This window comes from Corapipo altera, unplaced genomic scaffold (genome assembly GCF_003945725.1).
Source record: "Corapipo altera isolate COAL_440 unplaced genomic scaffold, ASM394572v1 134, whole genome shotgun sequence".
NCBI classification, from domain to species: domain Eukaryota; kingdom Metazoa; phylum Chordata; class Aves; order Passeriformes; family Pipridae; genus Corapipo; species Corapipo altera.
Window position 1 is genome coordinate 71,976 of NW_020885059.1, and position 13,541 is coordinate 85,516.

At 48.5% G+C, this 13,541-nt stretch overlaps 2 protein-coding genes across 4 annotated transcripts; both read left to right on the forward strand.

Annotated features, from left to right (window-relative positions):
- The first annotated feature begins 4,111 nt into the window (after positions 1-4,111).
- HOXB8 (homeobox B8) lies at positions 4,112-6,617 on the forward strand. 2 transcript variants are annotated; one of them, XM_027668952.1, is made up of 2 exons: positions 4,112-4,579; positions 5,367-6,617. In XM_027668952.1, the coding sequence occupies exons 1-2, from the start codon at positions 4,159-4,161 to the stop codon at positions 5,672-5,674; spliced, it is 729 nt and encodes a 242-aa protein (XP_027524753.1). In that variant the 5' UTR covers positions 4,112-4,158; the 3' UTR covers positions 5,675-6,617. The 2 variants fall into 2 exon arrangements, with proteins under 2 accessions (XP_027524753.1, XP_027524754.1); XM_027668953.1 differs by having other exon boundaries at positions 5,370-6,617.
- Positions 6,618-6,854: 237 nt separating this feature from the next.
- Positions 6,855-12,208, forward strand: HOXB7 (homeobox B7). Of its 2 annotated transcripts, XM_027668958.1 has the most exons (3): positions 6,855-6,926; positions 8,252-8,608; positions 11,339-12,208. In XM_027668958.1, exons 2-3 carry the CDS (start codon positions 8,368-8,370, stop codon positions 11,590-11,592), a joined length of 495 nt encoding a protein of 164 aa, XP_027524759.1. In that variant the 5' UTR covers positions 6,855-6,926; positions 8,252-8,367; the 3' UTR covers positions 11,593-12,208. The 2 variants fall into 2 exon arrangements, with proteins under 2 accessions (XP_027524759.1, XP_027524757.1); XM_027668956.1 differs by lacking the exon at positions 6,855-6,926 and having other exon boundaries at positions 8,080-8,608.
- The last annotated feature ends 1,333 nt before the right edge of the window (positions 12,209-13,541 follow it).

Sequence of the window (13,541 nt, forward strand, 5' to 3'; positions counted from 1 at the left end):
CCCCCCCATCACCCCCGCCCGCTATAAAATACACCGTTAATTACGGCCCTGTCCCCCCTTTTTAGACGTGACATCTCTTTTCCTCCGCCCCGGCTCGATTATCTCAGGCTTAAATTAAAAAAAAATAATAATTAAAAAAAATTAAAAATACTGGTTGGGAGGAGGAATTTGGAATGTTCGTTTAGAGAGGGGGGATTAAAAAAAAAATCGGGTTTTTTTGTCTTTTGTGGAGGCGGGAGGGCGCCTTAATTATCCCAAAACCCCCCAAGATTTGCGTTGGCACGGCCGAAAAAGAGGGTGGCTCAAAGATTTTGGGGAAAAAAGGACGCTCAGAATCAGGATTTGGTTTTTTTCCCTCCCTGGTTCTTCACCTTTGCCGTTAGAGTGATCTCTGCTTTCTGGGCTCTGTGTTTTATATGTATTATGATCCCCTAGATATAATCCCCTAGACATAATCCTATAGATATAATCCCACATAACGGCCGAAAAAAAGAACCCCCACCCAACAAAAGCAGAGCAGCCGCTTTTTCGAAGTTAAACGGGGCATTTTGGGTACATTTTGCTCGACGCTACTGCTCTTTGCTCAAGACTAAATAGGTTTAGAAATATTTTTAAAGCGCTACAAACCAGCAAATTAATCCAAAATGCTCTTAACCAGCCCGGTTGGGACTGCACATAAATACATCACTGAGGCAGCAGCAATAATGGCAACTTTTAACTCCATTTACTTCACTTTTATTTCGGTCTTTTTTTTTTCTTCGAAATTGCAGGAGGGGGAAAAAAAAAATATATATAATTATTCAGACGTTCTAATCCTTCGGCCACGAACGAGGTCGGAAGGAATCGTGGCAATAATTCCAGTGTGGGGGGTTTTTTCTCCAATTGTGGCGAGCGGGTGTTTTTCTGACTCGATGTTTCTGCGAAGTTCCATCAGAAAACCCTCGATAAGATGCTTTCTGGGGGGGGGGAAAGGAACAATTTAAACCGGTGCGAACAAACCGGGAGGCGAGAGATCGGTGAGAGGGGCAAAGTTTCGGCATCTCCAGCCTCTGTTTAACCCCTATAAAATGAAATAGGAAGGGTAAACAGAAAGGGAAATTAAGGAAAATCTTGCCCTCGTGCATTCAGCAAAAGGCAGAAGAGTGAAAACTTTTTTTTTTTTTTTCCCCGGGAAGGGTTTGGGGTTTTTTTTTCCTTTTTTTTTTTTTTTTTTAATCCTATGATTTCCTAATAAATCTTTCCTCCGCTGGGTATTTATAAATTATCTCTGGCCGACACGCACCCCGCGCGCTCACACCCAGCCCCGCTCGGGTTTTTTCCCTCGGAATAGAAACATTTTCCTTTCATCAGGACCCCGAGTCCGGTCCGGGGGATGATTTAAGATCAGCCATTGATTTCTGGGGCATTGCTGAGTTCCCATCGCGTCGCCACCATCAAATTCTACCGCGCCTGATAAAAACGGGAACTTCCAAGAACAACTTCTCTGCCCGCCTTCCCGGCTCCTGCAGCAACGGGAATTCCTGCGATTTTTCGCTTTGCAAACTTCAATAGACGAGCTCGAGGCTGTAAATACACGGGGAAGAAGAAACTTCTTTTCTAAAATTACTTTGGTCGATCCAGTTGTTGGTTTTTGGTTGGGTTGTTGCTGGTTTGTTGTTTTTGGTTTTTTTTTTCCCCTTGAATATTCCAGCATCCCGCATCCCCCACGCCAGAGCTGCAAAGCTCTATTTACTTCTGCGCACCATTTCGGGGCTTTTTATGTGCGAAGATGAAACCCAAATCTGCTCAATCGACAATAAAAGTGTTGGGAAAAATAAAATGTTAACTTGTCTTTTAGGGGGGGGAGAAAGCCTTAATTATACCACTGCAAGTACTCCCAACAACAATAATTACTTGAAAAGGCTCTTAGACTCGGCTGAAATTATCCCTACACAAAATAAAGGAAACGTATTTACTTAAATTATTTCTCTAAGGATGGGTTTAAAGTTTTATTCCGTTGCTATCTTTGTTTTCTTTCCTTCTCTTTCTTCCTGCCTTTCTTCATTCCCTGCCTATTCCCACTCTTGATTTTAGTGGATTTTTATTTTTTCTCCCCCAAAGCCTTGGCAAGGCAGACTGACCGAAACATCCCAACTTTTTTTCCTCTTTTTCCACGTCGTGGAGGTCGAAAATTGTCCCTCAGCTGAAGGCAGGGAGGAGCAGAACCCCCTTTAATTCATCTTTCTCCGGGCAAAACCCGCGCAGAGGGATGCGATGGGAAGCAGCAGAAGGGCAAAAGGGGGGAAAAGGGGGGGGAAAAAATTAAAAATAGAGGTTTAAAAGAGTGTCTTTAACTCGTCTTGGAGGTGGAGGGGTTGGAGAACATTGCGAGGGGCTTGGAGGGGCGTCCTGGGGGTTGAGAGGCTGGGGCAGCGCTGGGGCTGGGGAGGGTTTGGAGTCGTTATTAACTGAAATACGCCTCGGTAATATTTGCTGACTGCGATAAATGAATTTGAAAATCTACCCCCTGTGTGTTTAGGCGGTGGAAAATTGCAGCGTTGGCATCTTCGGGGGAAGTTTGCACCGTTGTTACCAAATGCCAATAAAACAGAAAGCCTCTCTCTGCTCTCTCTCCTCTCTCTCTCTCTCCCCCTTCCCCCCGGTTTTCCTCAGCAAGGACGGGGCGAAATGAAGAAAGAAATGGAAGTTGTTGAGGAGGGGGCGAGCGGGGCGCGGCCATCGGGCGAGGTTCTGCTCGGGAGGCGATAAGCGACCCCAGACTTTTAGTTCCCGATCGTCCCCAACCGCATCTTGAGCGAGTCCTCGGCGGGGGAGGAGGAGGAGGAGGAGGAGGAGGAGGAGGAGGAGGAAGGCAGGGAAGGGGCTGCGGGAAGAGCCACAAAAAGTCAACGTTATATATGAAAAACTATAATCATTTCAATTCAATATTGACACCCCGACATCTCGCCGTAACGCGGACGGGTCCAATCGAAACCTCTGGTTTATGGCGGTGGAGGAACGAACTCGTAAAATCCTAACGGCTTTTATGTAGTGCGGTATAAACAACAACAACATCCCCGGCTTTATGGCGTTTTATAGTTTGTTAAACAGTTTACAGCCTTTTTTGGGGCTATTACAAATGCAATTCCCTTCATGCGATAGTTAAACCTTTATCAATAATAAGGAAATTGATCATTAAAATGTTAAATATGACTACCTCGTTTGTTTTAAAATATGTTTAGGGTAAGAAGCTGTATGATTTGATAACTTGTATTAAAATACCAATTACATTTATAGGACCTTTTAAAACTGGTAGCAATTAAATCGTGTTCTTTTACAGTTTTCCAAAGCGACCCTGACATTTAAAAAGGCTAAAACTGCCTCGTTAAAATTTCGAAATTAACGACTGCGAGCGCTTCTCTTTAATTTTCCAACACTCCCCAAAAATCAATCTTTTGGGTGGTCTAGGTACGTGATTTGTTGTGAGGCGAGCGATATCTCATTAATGTAGGTAGTTAAACATATTTAATCCGTATATTCACCCCACCTCCTTCTCCCTTCCCCTCTCACTCCCTCTCTCTCTCTCTCTCTCTCTCTCTCTCTCTCTCTCTCTCGCTCCCTCTCCCTCTCTCGCTCCCCCTCGCTTGCTTTTCCTTCTTTATTCTCTCACACTCTTCCTTTCACAATCATGCGGTGCAGAGTCCGTGTGGAGTAAGGAGAAGCCAATAGGATGAGGTTTTGGTAATAGATGCAAATGATCATGAAAAGACACTGCAAAATATGAAACAACTCATTTGCGCTGAAGTAAATCACTGAAAACTGTTTATGAACTGGCATCTCTTCTTGGAAATGTAAAGCGAGAACTCTTTAAGTGGCGATTTTTTTTTTTTTTTTTTTTTTTTTTAGGGGTGGGGGGGAGGAAAGAATTCAATATCATGCAGGCTTAGAGTTTTGATTATATCCTCCTTTTATATTCCTGGAAATCACAAACTGTCGTTGCTTAGCATCTTAGCGCTTTCTTTTTTTGCTAATAGATTCCCGTGGTCTGCTTTTGGTTGGCTTCTCTTTTCGAGTTTGGTTTTTTTTTTTTTTAAAAAAAAACCCTTTTTTTTTTTTTTTTTTATAAATATTTTTCTTCCTTCCTTCCTCCAAACCCGACCGCTTCTTATTTAAATTAAAATGAGCTCTTATTTCGTCAACTCACTCTTCTCCAAGTACAAAACCGGGGACTCCCTGCGCCCCAACTACTATGACTGTGGGTTCGCTCAGGATCTCGGGGGCAGACCCACCGTGGTGTACGGCCCCAGCACGGGGGGCACCTTCCAGCACCCCACCCAAATCCAGGAGTTCTACCACGGAGCGTCCTCGCTCTCCAGCTCCCCTTACCAACAGAATCCCTGCGCCGTGGCGTGCCATGGGGACCCCGGCAACTTCTATGGCTACGACCCCTTGCAAAGGCAGAGCCTCTTCAGCGCCCAGGAGTCGGACTTGGTGCAGTACACGGACTGCAAGCTCGCTGCCAGCGGCCTCGGGGAGGAGGCGGAGAGCTCCGAGCAAAGCCCTTCTCCGACCCAGCTTTTCCCTTGGATGCGACCGCAAGGTGAGGCGAGATGGAAAAAGGACGGCGAGGAGGCATTTCCTGAGCCCGCAAAGTCGCCCTCTCGCTTTTTCTTCCTTGCCCCTCTCGGTCGCTCGCTTTCTTTTCGCTGCCTTTTTCTTTCCCCGCTGACTGTATTTTACTGCTTTATGGGGGTAAACTTTTGCACTTGTAAATTGCTTTATAGTTTAATTACCCTGAAGGAGACCTTTTCTTCTGGGGGCTGAGCGAGCCGGGCTTTCTGTGGAAGGAAGCGTCCTTAAAGTTTATGGCACTTTTATAGCCTTAAAAAGCCCCTTCATTTTTGTTTTGCGTTTGATTTGGGATCTCGGCGGTGCTGCCGGTTCTCCCGGGGCCGCGGCTATTTATTTATTTTTATTTTATTCGGGGTCTGTTGGGGTTTTTTTTTTTCTCTCTTTTGCGGGGGTCCCGAAGTGCCGGAGCGTGTTGTTGTTGTTGTGGTGCTTGGGGTAATAATCAGTGTGCAAGTGCAGCCTGCTCGGGGTGGGCTGGTGGGTGACCCCCCCCCTCCCCTCCCTTTCTCCGCCACCATCACCCCTTTCCTTTATAACCATCTTCCCTTTGAAAATATTCTCCGGGAGCCTTTCCCTCGCCCTCTCTGCTTCCTGCCTTTGCTCCTGCGAGTCCTTTCTTCCTTCCCCCTCCCCGCGTGTGAGTGTGTGGGAGCGGGTGGGAGCCCGCGTGTGCCTTTTCCCGAGCCTGGTTTATGTATCTCTCAACCTCCTTCTCTCTCCTTCCCCTCTCCCACCCAACCTTTGCAATCCCCCAGCAGCCGCTGGACGGAGGAGGGGGAGGCAAACCTACAGCCGCTACCAGACGCTGGAACTGGAGAAGGAATTTCTATTTAATCCCTACCTGACCCGCAAACGGAGGATCGAGGTCTCGCACGCCCTGGGATTGACAGAAAGGCAGGTCAAAATCTGGTTCCAGAACAGGAGGATGAAATGGAAAAAGGAAAACAACAAAGACAAGTTTCCCAGCAGCAAATGCGAGCAGGAAGAACTGGAAAAACAGAAAATGGAAAGAGCCCAGGAGGTGGACGAGGAAGGGGAAGCACAGAAGGCGGACAAGAAATAAAAGGATTTTTGAGGACTGAAAGGCAAGCGCTGCTGGGGTGGCAGAGCCCCCGAGCCCCACGTTAATGGCAGTTAATGTAAGGGAGGGGTGGGGAAAAAAAAACCAACAACAATGCATAGAAAAGAGAAAGGAAAAAAAAAAACCCTTTTATTGCTGTAAAACAATATAGCTGTAAGCACCACTTTCCTGATTATCCTTTGATACAATGAACAGTATGCAAAAGTGGTCGGGAGCTCTCTCCTGCCTTTTGCCAGTTATTAACTAGTGGTAGTGTAACGCAATAGCTTATGTAAAACATGACTGTGAAATCTTCTCTCTCTCTCTCTCTGTCTTTCTCTCTGTCTCTCTCTCTTCTTTCCTGGGGGGTGGGTTGGTTAACGTAGCTTTCAATGCTAGAGGAGTTACGTGAAATTACGTTCGTGCACTTTTTTTTTTTGAAATTTTATTTTTATTTTTTCTTTTTCCACCTTTTCGGTTGTGGTTTATCTGTACGTACCGGAGGTAGCTACTGAAACAAACATCCCAACAACATGAAACTGCCTATTTATGCTCTAGTTATCTCTCTCTTCCTCTCTCTCTTCCTCTCTTTGCTTTCCCTGCTCTTCTTTTCCTTGGTTCGGTCTTTTTTTTTTTTTTTCTTTTTTTTTTTTTTTTTTTTTTTTTTCCCCAATTTTTAAATTTTTCTTCCAAAAAAAGGAAAAAAAAAAAAAAAATACCAGAAAAAAAAAAAAAAGCGTTTTTCTCTCCTTTAGTTAGCATGCGCACAGTGAAGCAAGTTGTAAAGTGATCTTTAGGTTAACTGTGAAAAAGAATGTATACTGTATACGTGAATTACTTTATTGGGGGAACTAATGATATATTTTGTTGTTCTTTCATCACTTTGTTCTATTGTCTAAACCTGGAAGCGGCGGAAGAAAGTTACAATAAAGTTTACAAGCGAGAATTCCGTGACATCATTCTTTTTACCCCGCTCCGTTTCCTCCAGGACCACTTTGATAGAAAGGAAATAAAAGTCAATTGTGTCGGAGCCGCAGCCGTGGCCATCAAAGACCTTCTTTGCCCGGAGAGCTGCCGGGGGGCTGCGGGCCCGGCCCGAGCCAGGGTTTGGGGCCGGGGAGCTGCTGCCTGCGAGCCGCGGGCAAGGGGAGGAGGGGGCCGGGGCAACTGCCATGGCTTCTGCTCTTGTTGTTGTTCCCAACAGTTCCCGGCTGCTGACAGGTCGGGAGGCTGGCTGGAAATCCTTCCTCAAGAGGTAACGTGGCTTGGTTTGCTTTGGGTTTGGGGGTTTTTTCCTTCTTTTTTCCCCCCTTCCCTTCCCTCCTTTCCCCGTCTCTCCGGGCCCTCCCCGCTGCCCCCGCCAGACGCAGCCCAGCTCTGGGTCCCCTTTCCCTTCCTTTCCTTTCCTCCCACTCATCTCGCCGTAAAAAAAAAAAAAACCCACATTGTCAGTGGCGCAGCTGAGCCGTTCTCTGCTCCTTCTCCTCTCGGCCGGAGAGGAGCGCGGGGATGCACATAACCTTGGGAAAGGAGAACCGGCGCAAACCCCAGATGCACATCCACCATTGTCTGCTTTTCCTGCCTGGAAACCTTTTCTTTCTGCACATCCCCCTCCCCTTTAAAAAAAAAAAAAACCCCAAAACAACCAACAAACCCGAGGCAGATCCCATTTTGGAAGGTCTCTCTGCTTCTCCAGCAGAAAGCAAATCAGCCAGCTGGGAAGGTTTGACTTCTGACTGTAATTGAGTCCCGCAGAACCGCTGACACGCCAAACAAGGGATCTGTGCACTCTTTATTTTTCGCGACAAGAAAAGCAAATGCCAGCTCAATACGGAGCTCAAAGCCTGTGGCACTGGAATAAATTAGATATAGAGCTGAATGGCATTTGGGGAGGGGGGAACAGAAGCCTGAAACTATTAGGTATCAATGAGACATTTGTCTTTTTTTTTTTTTTTTTTTTTTTTGGGGGGGGGGGGAGCGAGGGTCAAGGGGGGAGAGAAGGGAATTAAGTACAGTCTCTTGAAAAAGTAGCTCGGAGCCGAGGAAATGGTGCGAAGGAGGGAATTTTAGACGGGATCAATAAAGGGATAAATAGAGCTCCCTTCCTTTTCCTCCAGCAGAGAGAGACCGAGAGGGAGTCGCTGTTTTATCAGCAACGTGCTTTTTTTTTTTACCCCCCCCCTCCCCTTTTTTTCCCCCTCTCTCTTTCTCCCCTCGGCCTGAGCTGAAAACTGATTACAGGTTGCTTATCGACTCCGGCACAATTTCACCCCTTTCCAGCATAGATCTTGGAGGGTTTTATATCGCATCAATTATTTATCATATTTTATAAATCCAGCCGCACAGTCTCGTGCCCCCGAGGAGGGGGCGGGCGGCGATTGGCGCCGCAGCAGCCACGTGCCCGCGCGTCACAAGGGCCGGGAGGAAAAAGGCTCCTTTTTGGTGTAAATCTGGACTCTAATTCCGTAATATATCACGGTACCTCGTAAAACCGACACTAAAACGTCCCGACCTACAAATCACCCGGCCAAATTATGAGTTCATTGTATTATGCGAATGCTTTATTTTCTAAATATCAAGCCGCAAGTTCGGTTTTCCCGTCCGGAGTCTTCCCCGAGCAAACTTCTTGCGCTTTCGCCTCCAACCCCCAGCGAGCGGGGTATGGGGCCGGATCCACGCCTCCCTTCGCCGCCTCCATGCCCGGGCTCTACTCCAGCGGCAGCGCCGTGCACCCCCAGCCCCCCGGCATGTACCCCTCGGGGTACGGCCTGGAGCCCGGCTCCTTCAACATGCACTGTTCCCCCTTCGAGCAAAACCTCTCCATGATGTGCCCCGGGGACGCCTCCAAGCAGAACTGCAGCAAAACGGACCAGAGGGACTCGGATTTGCAGAGCGACAGCAGCAACTTCCGCATCTACCCCTGGATGAGGAGCACAGGTAACCCCCGGCCTCCCGAAAGGAAAGGAGCGCGGGGTCGGGGAAGGGGGGTTAGGGGGTGGGGGGAGTGTAAATTATTCCACGGCGTGCGCGGGGGGTGGCGGAGGGGGAGGGGGGAATTGTCCCCAACTCCTTTCATGACGTCTCACTGAAAACGCATCTTCAAAAGAGAGAGGCAGAGAAGCGACTACACCACCCCCCCCCCCCCCCGCCCACCCCCCCCCCCCCGAAAGCCATCCTTTTAGCTTTAAATATTTATTGGTGTTGCCGGGGCCGTGGATGTGCCGCGCAAAAGGCAGTTTGTCTCGGAGGGGACAGAAATAATGGCCAGCCCCTTCTCCTCCTGTATTTACAGGCTGGAGGTTGCGCTGCCCCCGTGGAGGCAGAGACGCGGGTTCTGGAGGAAGCTGTTTATGGGAAGCGCTTGCAGGCTCGGTTTGTTTTCTGTTAGATGGCGGAACCTTCTTTTGCCGGCCCCTCAGAGCGTCCCAAACACGGGGACTGAGCGCAGCCCCCAGAACCAGCAGCACATCGGCCCCTCCTCGGTCCAAAGCTCCGCTCCCCGCTCGGGGACGCTCCGGCCGGAATCCGGATGGATGGAGGGAGGGATGGAGGGATGGAGGGATAAGGGGGGTGGGGGGGAGGCACGTTTAACTGTGTCCCCAAAACATCACGCGTTGGGGAGGGCACTTTTGGGGACCTTGGGGTACTCGGCGTGGCCCTGCTGGGGGGGCCGGGTGACCCACGCCGGGTCACGCTGCCCCCGCACACGGGTCTCTCAAACCCTCCGCCTTCAGTCACCGGTGCGCTCCGTCTGAGGGTATTAATGTCAATTAACATTCAATAAATATCCATTTCCCTCGCCGGGAGCGGGCCCGGGGCGTCCCGGCTCCCCCCGGGCCCTCCTGCTCTGGGCCGGAGCTCCGGGACACGTTTCCCCCCCTGGGAGCAGCCCGGGCCGTGTCCCAGCACACGCGTGGTGCTGTTTGCACTCGTGTGATCCTCAGAAGGGGGGGAAAGGCGATGCTGTCCCTGCTGGGAGAGGGGGGAGAAGGCGTGAGCTCATTTTCCAGCCGCCGGATTGCGACTTGAGAGCATCGTCCCCTGCGAGCGAGACGCTCTCCACCGCCAAAAAAAATTCGGGAAAGGCCCTCTTAGGGGTGCGGGCCAACCTCCCTGCGAGGCAGAGGCGAAAGAAAACAGCCGAGCAGCCAATGTGGAGCTGCTTCTAAAGGCAGGAGTTACCCTCACACTTATTTGGTGGTCAGTTCTTTCCATTACCTGCTCCATAATTCATCCACTTTTACAGTTGATTTATCAAAGACCAAATATTTCTGCTCGTAAACACTTCACCTCTGCTTTTATCTGACTTTAGATTTAAGGAAACCCCCCCCCCTCTTGCTCACCCCTCTTTTAGCCCGTGACTCTGCGAGGATCAACCCTGGAGACGGTTTGGAAACGGGGGCGAATGCTCGGAAAAGCCCTGGATGCTCCGGGATCTGCTGAGCCTAAAACCAGAAAAACTCGACCTGGGTCGTAAAAGCGGGGTCCCCCCTCCCACCCCCCCTTTCCCAGGGCTCCTCCATGCCCACTGTGCGATCCCGCTTGTGGAATTTCATCAGCGAGCAGAGATAGAGTTGTCATCCCTATTCAGCAGCAGTTTATGGCTCTTCCCTCAGCGGATTTTACAACCCGCATTCCACGACCTGCACATTTTTACTTTACAGCTAGCCTGGCTATTTTGCCTTTTTTTTTTCTCCCCTCTCCTTTTAATGACTGGATCTTTTCTTCTTTTAAAAAGAAAGAGGGCTGGGGTGGGGGGGAAAGAGGGGAGAAGAAGGAGTCCGGTGGAATGTGTGGAGGAGAGGCCGAGGGTTGCTCACCATCCCCACTGCCCTGGGAAAAGAACGTGTTCTACTGCAGACATACACAACATTTACACGGAACACAGAGCCAGGATCACAAACACCATATTGTAGAATAATTTCCAATCAGACTGCAGGAAATGTCGGGTGGAGGGGAGAATCAGGAGCTGGGTCCTTTCCAAACCCCGCTCGCAGGAGGCTGGAGGGTGCTGGGGGGCCTGGGGTGAGTGTTGAGTCACTTCTCGTCTGGACACCCCCCAAAAAGGGCAACCTGGGGGGGAGAAGTCTCTCTGAGAGCCCCAGAAGTCACCCCTGGGCCCAAAACATCCCCTGAAATGATTAAGACCATCACACACCTTCCAAGCAGGCATCCTGATGACAGCTTTAAGAGAGGACAAATAGTTGGATTGCTGTAGGTAGCAGATGTCTCTGTTGCTCTGCTCCACTGTATTTCTCTATTTATTCACCAACCACCCCGATTTTCTGGTGCCTAAACTAAAATTAAAGCAGGAACTCAGAGTCTGACCGGGGATAGGAGGGCAGGAAACTTTCTGAACTTTGTTGTTCTCTCGGAGACACCCACAGGCACACGTAGAAAAAAAGCAATGCCCGCTTTCCCAGGAGGAAAGGAAGTTAAAGCTGGGGTGGTTTGGGGGGCTGAGAGCACAGAAGGTGAGTTGGGAAAGCCTCGAGCGGCAGGAGTTGATATCTCCAATAAAAAAGAAGGGCTGGCCCAGGTCGTGGGACTGCAGGGTGGGTGCCAGGCTGCACCCAGAGACAAAAGCGAGAGATCGAATGGAACCAGCGGCCCCAAAATCATCCCCCCAACCCCCCGGCTGACCCGAATCTGCCTTTTATTTCCCAGGCACCGACAGAAAACGCGGCCGCCAGACCTACACCAGGTACCAGACCCTGGAGCTGGAGAAGGAGTTCCACTACAACCGCTACCTGACCAGGAGGAGACGCATCGAGATCGCCCACGCGCTGTGTCTCACCGAGAGACAGATCAAAATCTGGTTCCAGAACAGGCGCATGAAGTGGAAAAAAGAGAATAAAACCGCCTGCTCCGGCTCCAGCGGCCAGGAAAAACCAGACGCGGAGGACGACGAGGAGGAATGAGAGGGGAGAGGAGAGGTGGATGCAGGAAACGTGGATGGAATCCCAGGCGGGAAGAAGAGAGGAGAGAAACGCACGGGGGAAAGAAGAAAAAAAGACTATGTATAAAAATAGAGAAATGATAAGTGCATAAAGAATTCAAAACCCCAGGAGTGATACGTCGTGTTTCCTGACACTGAAAAAAAATACTACCTATAATAAAGTCCTTTTTTTTTTTTTTTTTTTTTAATAAGATAATATCCGTGTAAATGTGGCTTTAGAGTCAGAATAGACCCATTTTTCTATGTGAGCCTTCCTCTAGTACCGGTAATTTGTAAATCTCCGTTTGTACTTCGCTGTGTACTTTTTTTGGGTAAAGAAGTAACGTGGTCGTGTTTTAGCACCTTTAATTTAGAAAATGTGACCTGAAAGCCTGAATGCAAATCACACTTAGCCTATATAGTCCTGTACAGAACACGGATTATTATTATCCCTTCTCCCTGTAACCGCTGTGGTTCTTTTCTCCTTGCTGTGCTCTTTTGTCTGTGTATATTTTTACCTGGGTTCCTTCGTTGTTCAAGGTCTCTAAGGGGGAGAAAAAAAAAAAAAAGAAAGATAAGAAAAGAAAAAAGAAGAGGAATTAATATTGTGCTACGTAAAATGTTGTATATCAAAGTAGCAAATTATTTAATGGCGAAGCGTTGCTTTTTTATTATTATTATTATTATTATAATTATTATTATTATTATTATTTTCCTTGTCTGTGATTATTATTCTTCGAAATAAAACGGAAATCTCCAGTAATCCACCAAGGCGTTGGGTGCGTTCCCCTTTTCTTATTAAAGATAACACACGGGGGGTTGAAGTGCCTTTTTTTTCCCTTGCAAAATAAATGAGATAAAACATCCTTTCCCCCCCATCTAACCCCTAAATTTCAATCCTTTTCTTTGAGACGGACAACGCGTTCAAAAGATTATTTTTTTCAGTGGATTTGGCGCGTATATTGAGATATAATTGATATTTGGGGCTCTCGAAATGCGGGCTGGTCTCTTTTCCGTCCCTCTCTCTGTGATTGCGCTGGTGCTGCTACCGAGGAAGGTAAGAGCAAAAAAGAGGAACGTAAAGAGCCCAGAATCAGCCCAAAGAGCCTTTCCACTCCTTATTTTAATTCTCTTCTTCTCGTAACTAATTTACAGCAAACCTGTTTCGCCGTGCCTTCAGTAATTTTATTTTTCTCTTTTTTTTTTTTTTTTTTTTAAGATTCTCCCTCCTCCCTTCAACGGCTTTACTGCGGACCGCGAGTCTTTTCATTAGCGCCAAATAATGTTTAGCATCAAAGCGCGCATAAAATAAATTAAAGCAATTAAACGCGGGGAAGAGGGGGGTGTAAAAAAAAAAAAAAAATAAAAAAAATCAACAACGCCAAACAAAAGGCGAGGAAATTTAAGCATCATCCGCCGCCCTCCCACCGCTGTTTATTTACATCGCAGTAAAGACGCGGATCCTCTCGCGGAGGCTCCACGTAATTTACTCCGAGATGCTCAGGGAAGGGGGGGGAAAAAAAAAAAAGCGAGGGGCTCTGGAAGGATTTGGCGGTGGCAGCTTCCCACCTTCCCCCTTCCTTCCCTCCTTCCCTCCTTCCCTCCTTCCCTCCTTCCCTCCTTCCCACCTTCCCCCTTCCTTCCCTCCTTCCCTCCTTCCCTCCTTCCCTCCTTCCCTCCTTCCCTCTCTGGTTTTCCGCCCCCCCCCCAGCCCCGATGACTCCACGCCCCGAGCAGGTTTTTTACCCAAAATGAAGGTGCCACGTCAAAGCCCCCGCGCGCCCCCAGGTCCGTGCCGCATATCCCAATTTTGGGAAGCCCCCGTTATTCGAGAGCAGCCGCTCTCGGGGTTTTTTGTTATTTTTTTGGCGCCCCGAAATTCCCACTCGAAGGGAAAATAAGGGAAATATTCCCTTTTTTTTTTTTTTTTTT

Coding starts and splice junctions, on each gene's coding strand:
- HOXB8 (XM_027668952.1), top strand. CDS start 4,159: ATGAGCTCTTATTTCGTCAACTCACTCTTCTCCAAGTACAAAACCGGG. Junction 4,580..5,366: donor CCCTTGGATGCGACCGCAAG/GTGAGGCGAGAT, acceptor GCAATCCCCCAG/CAGCCGCTGGACGGAGGAGG.
- HOXB7 (XM_027668956.1), top strand. CDS start 8,206: ATGAGTTCATTGTATTATGCGAATGCTTTATTTTCTAAATATCAAGCC. Junction 8,609..11,338: donor CCCCTGGATGAGGAGCACAG/GTAACCCCCGGC, acceptor TTTATTTCCCAG/GCACCGACAGAAAACGCGGC.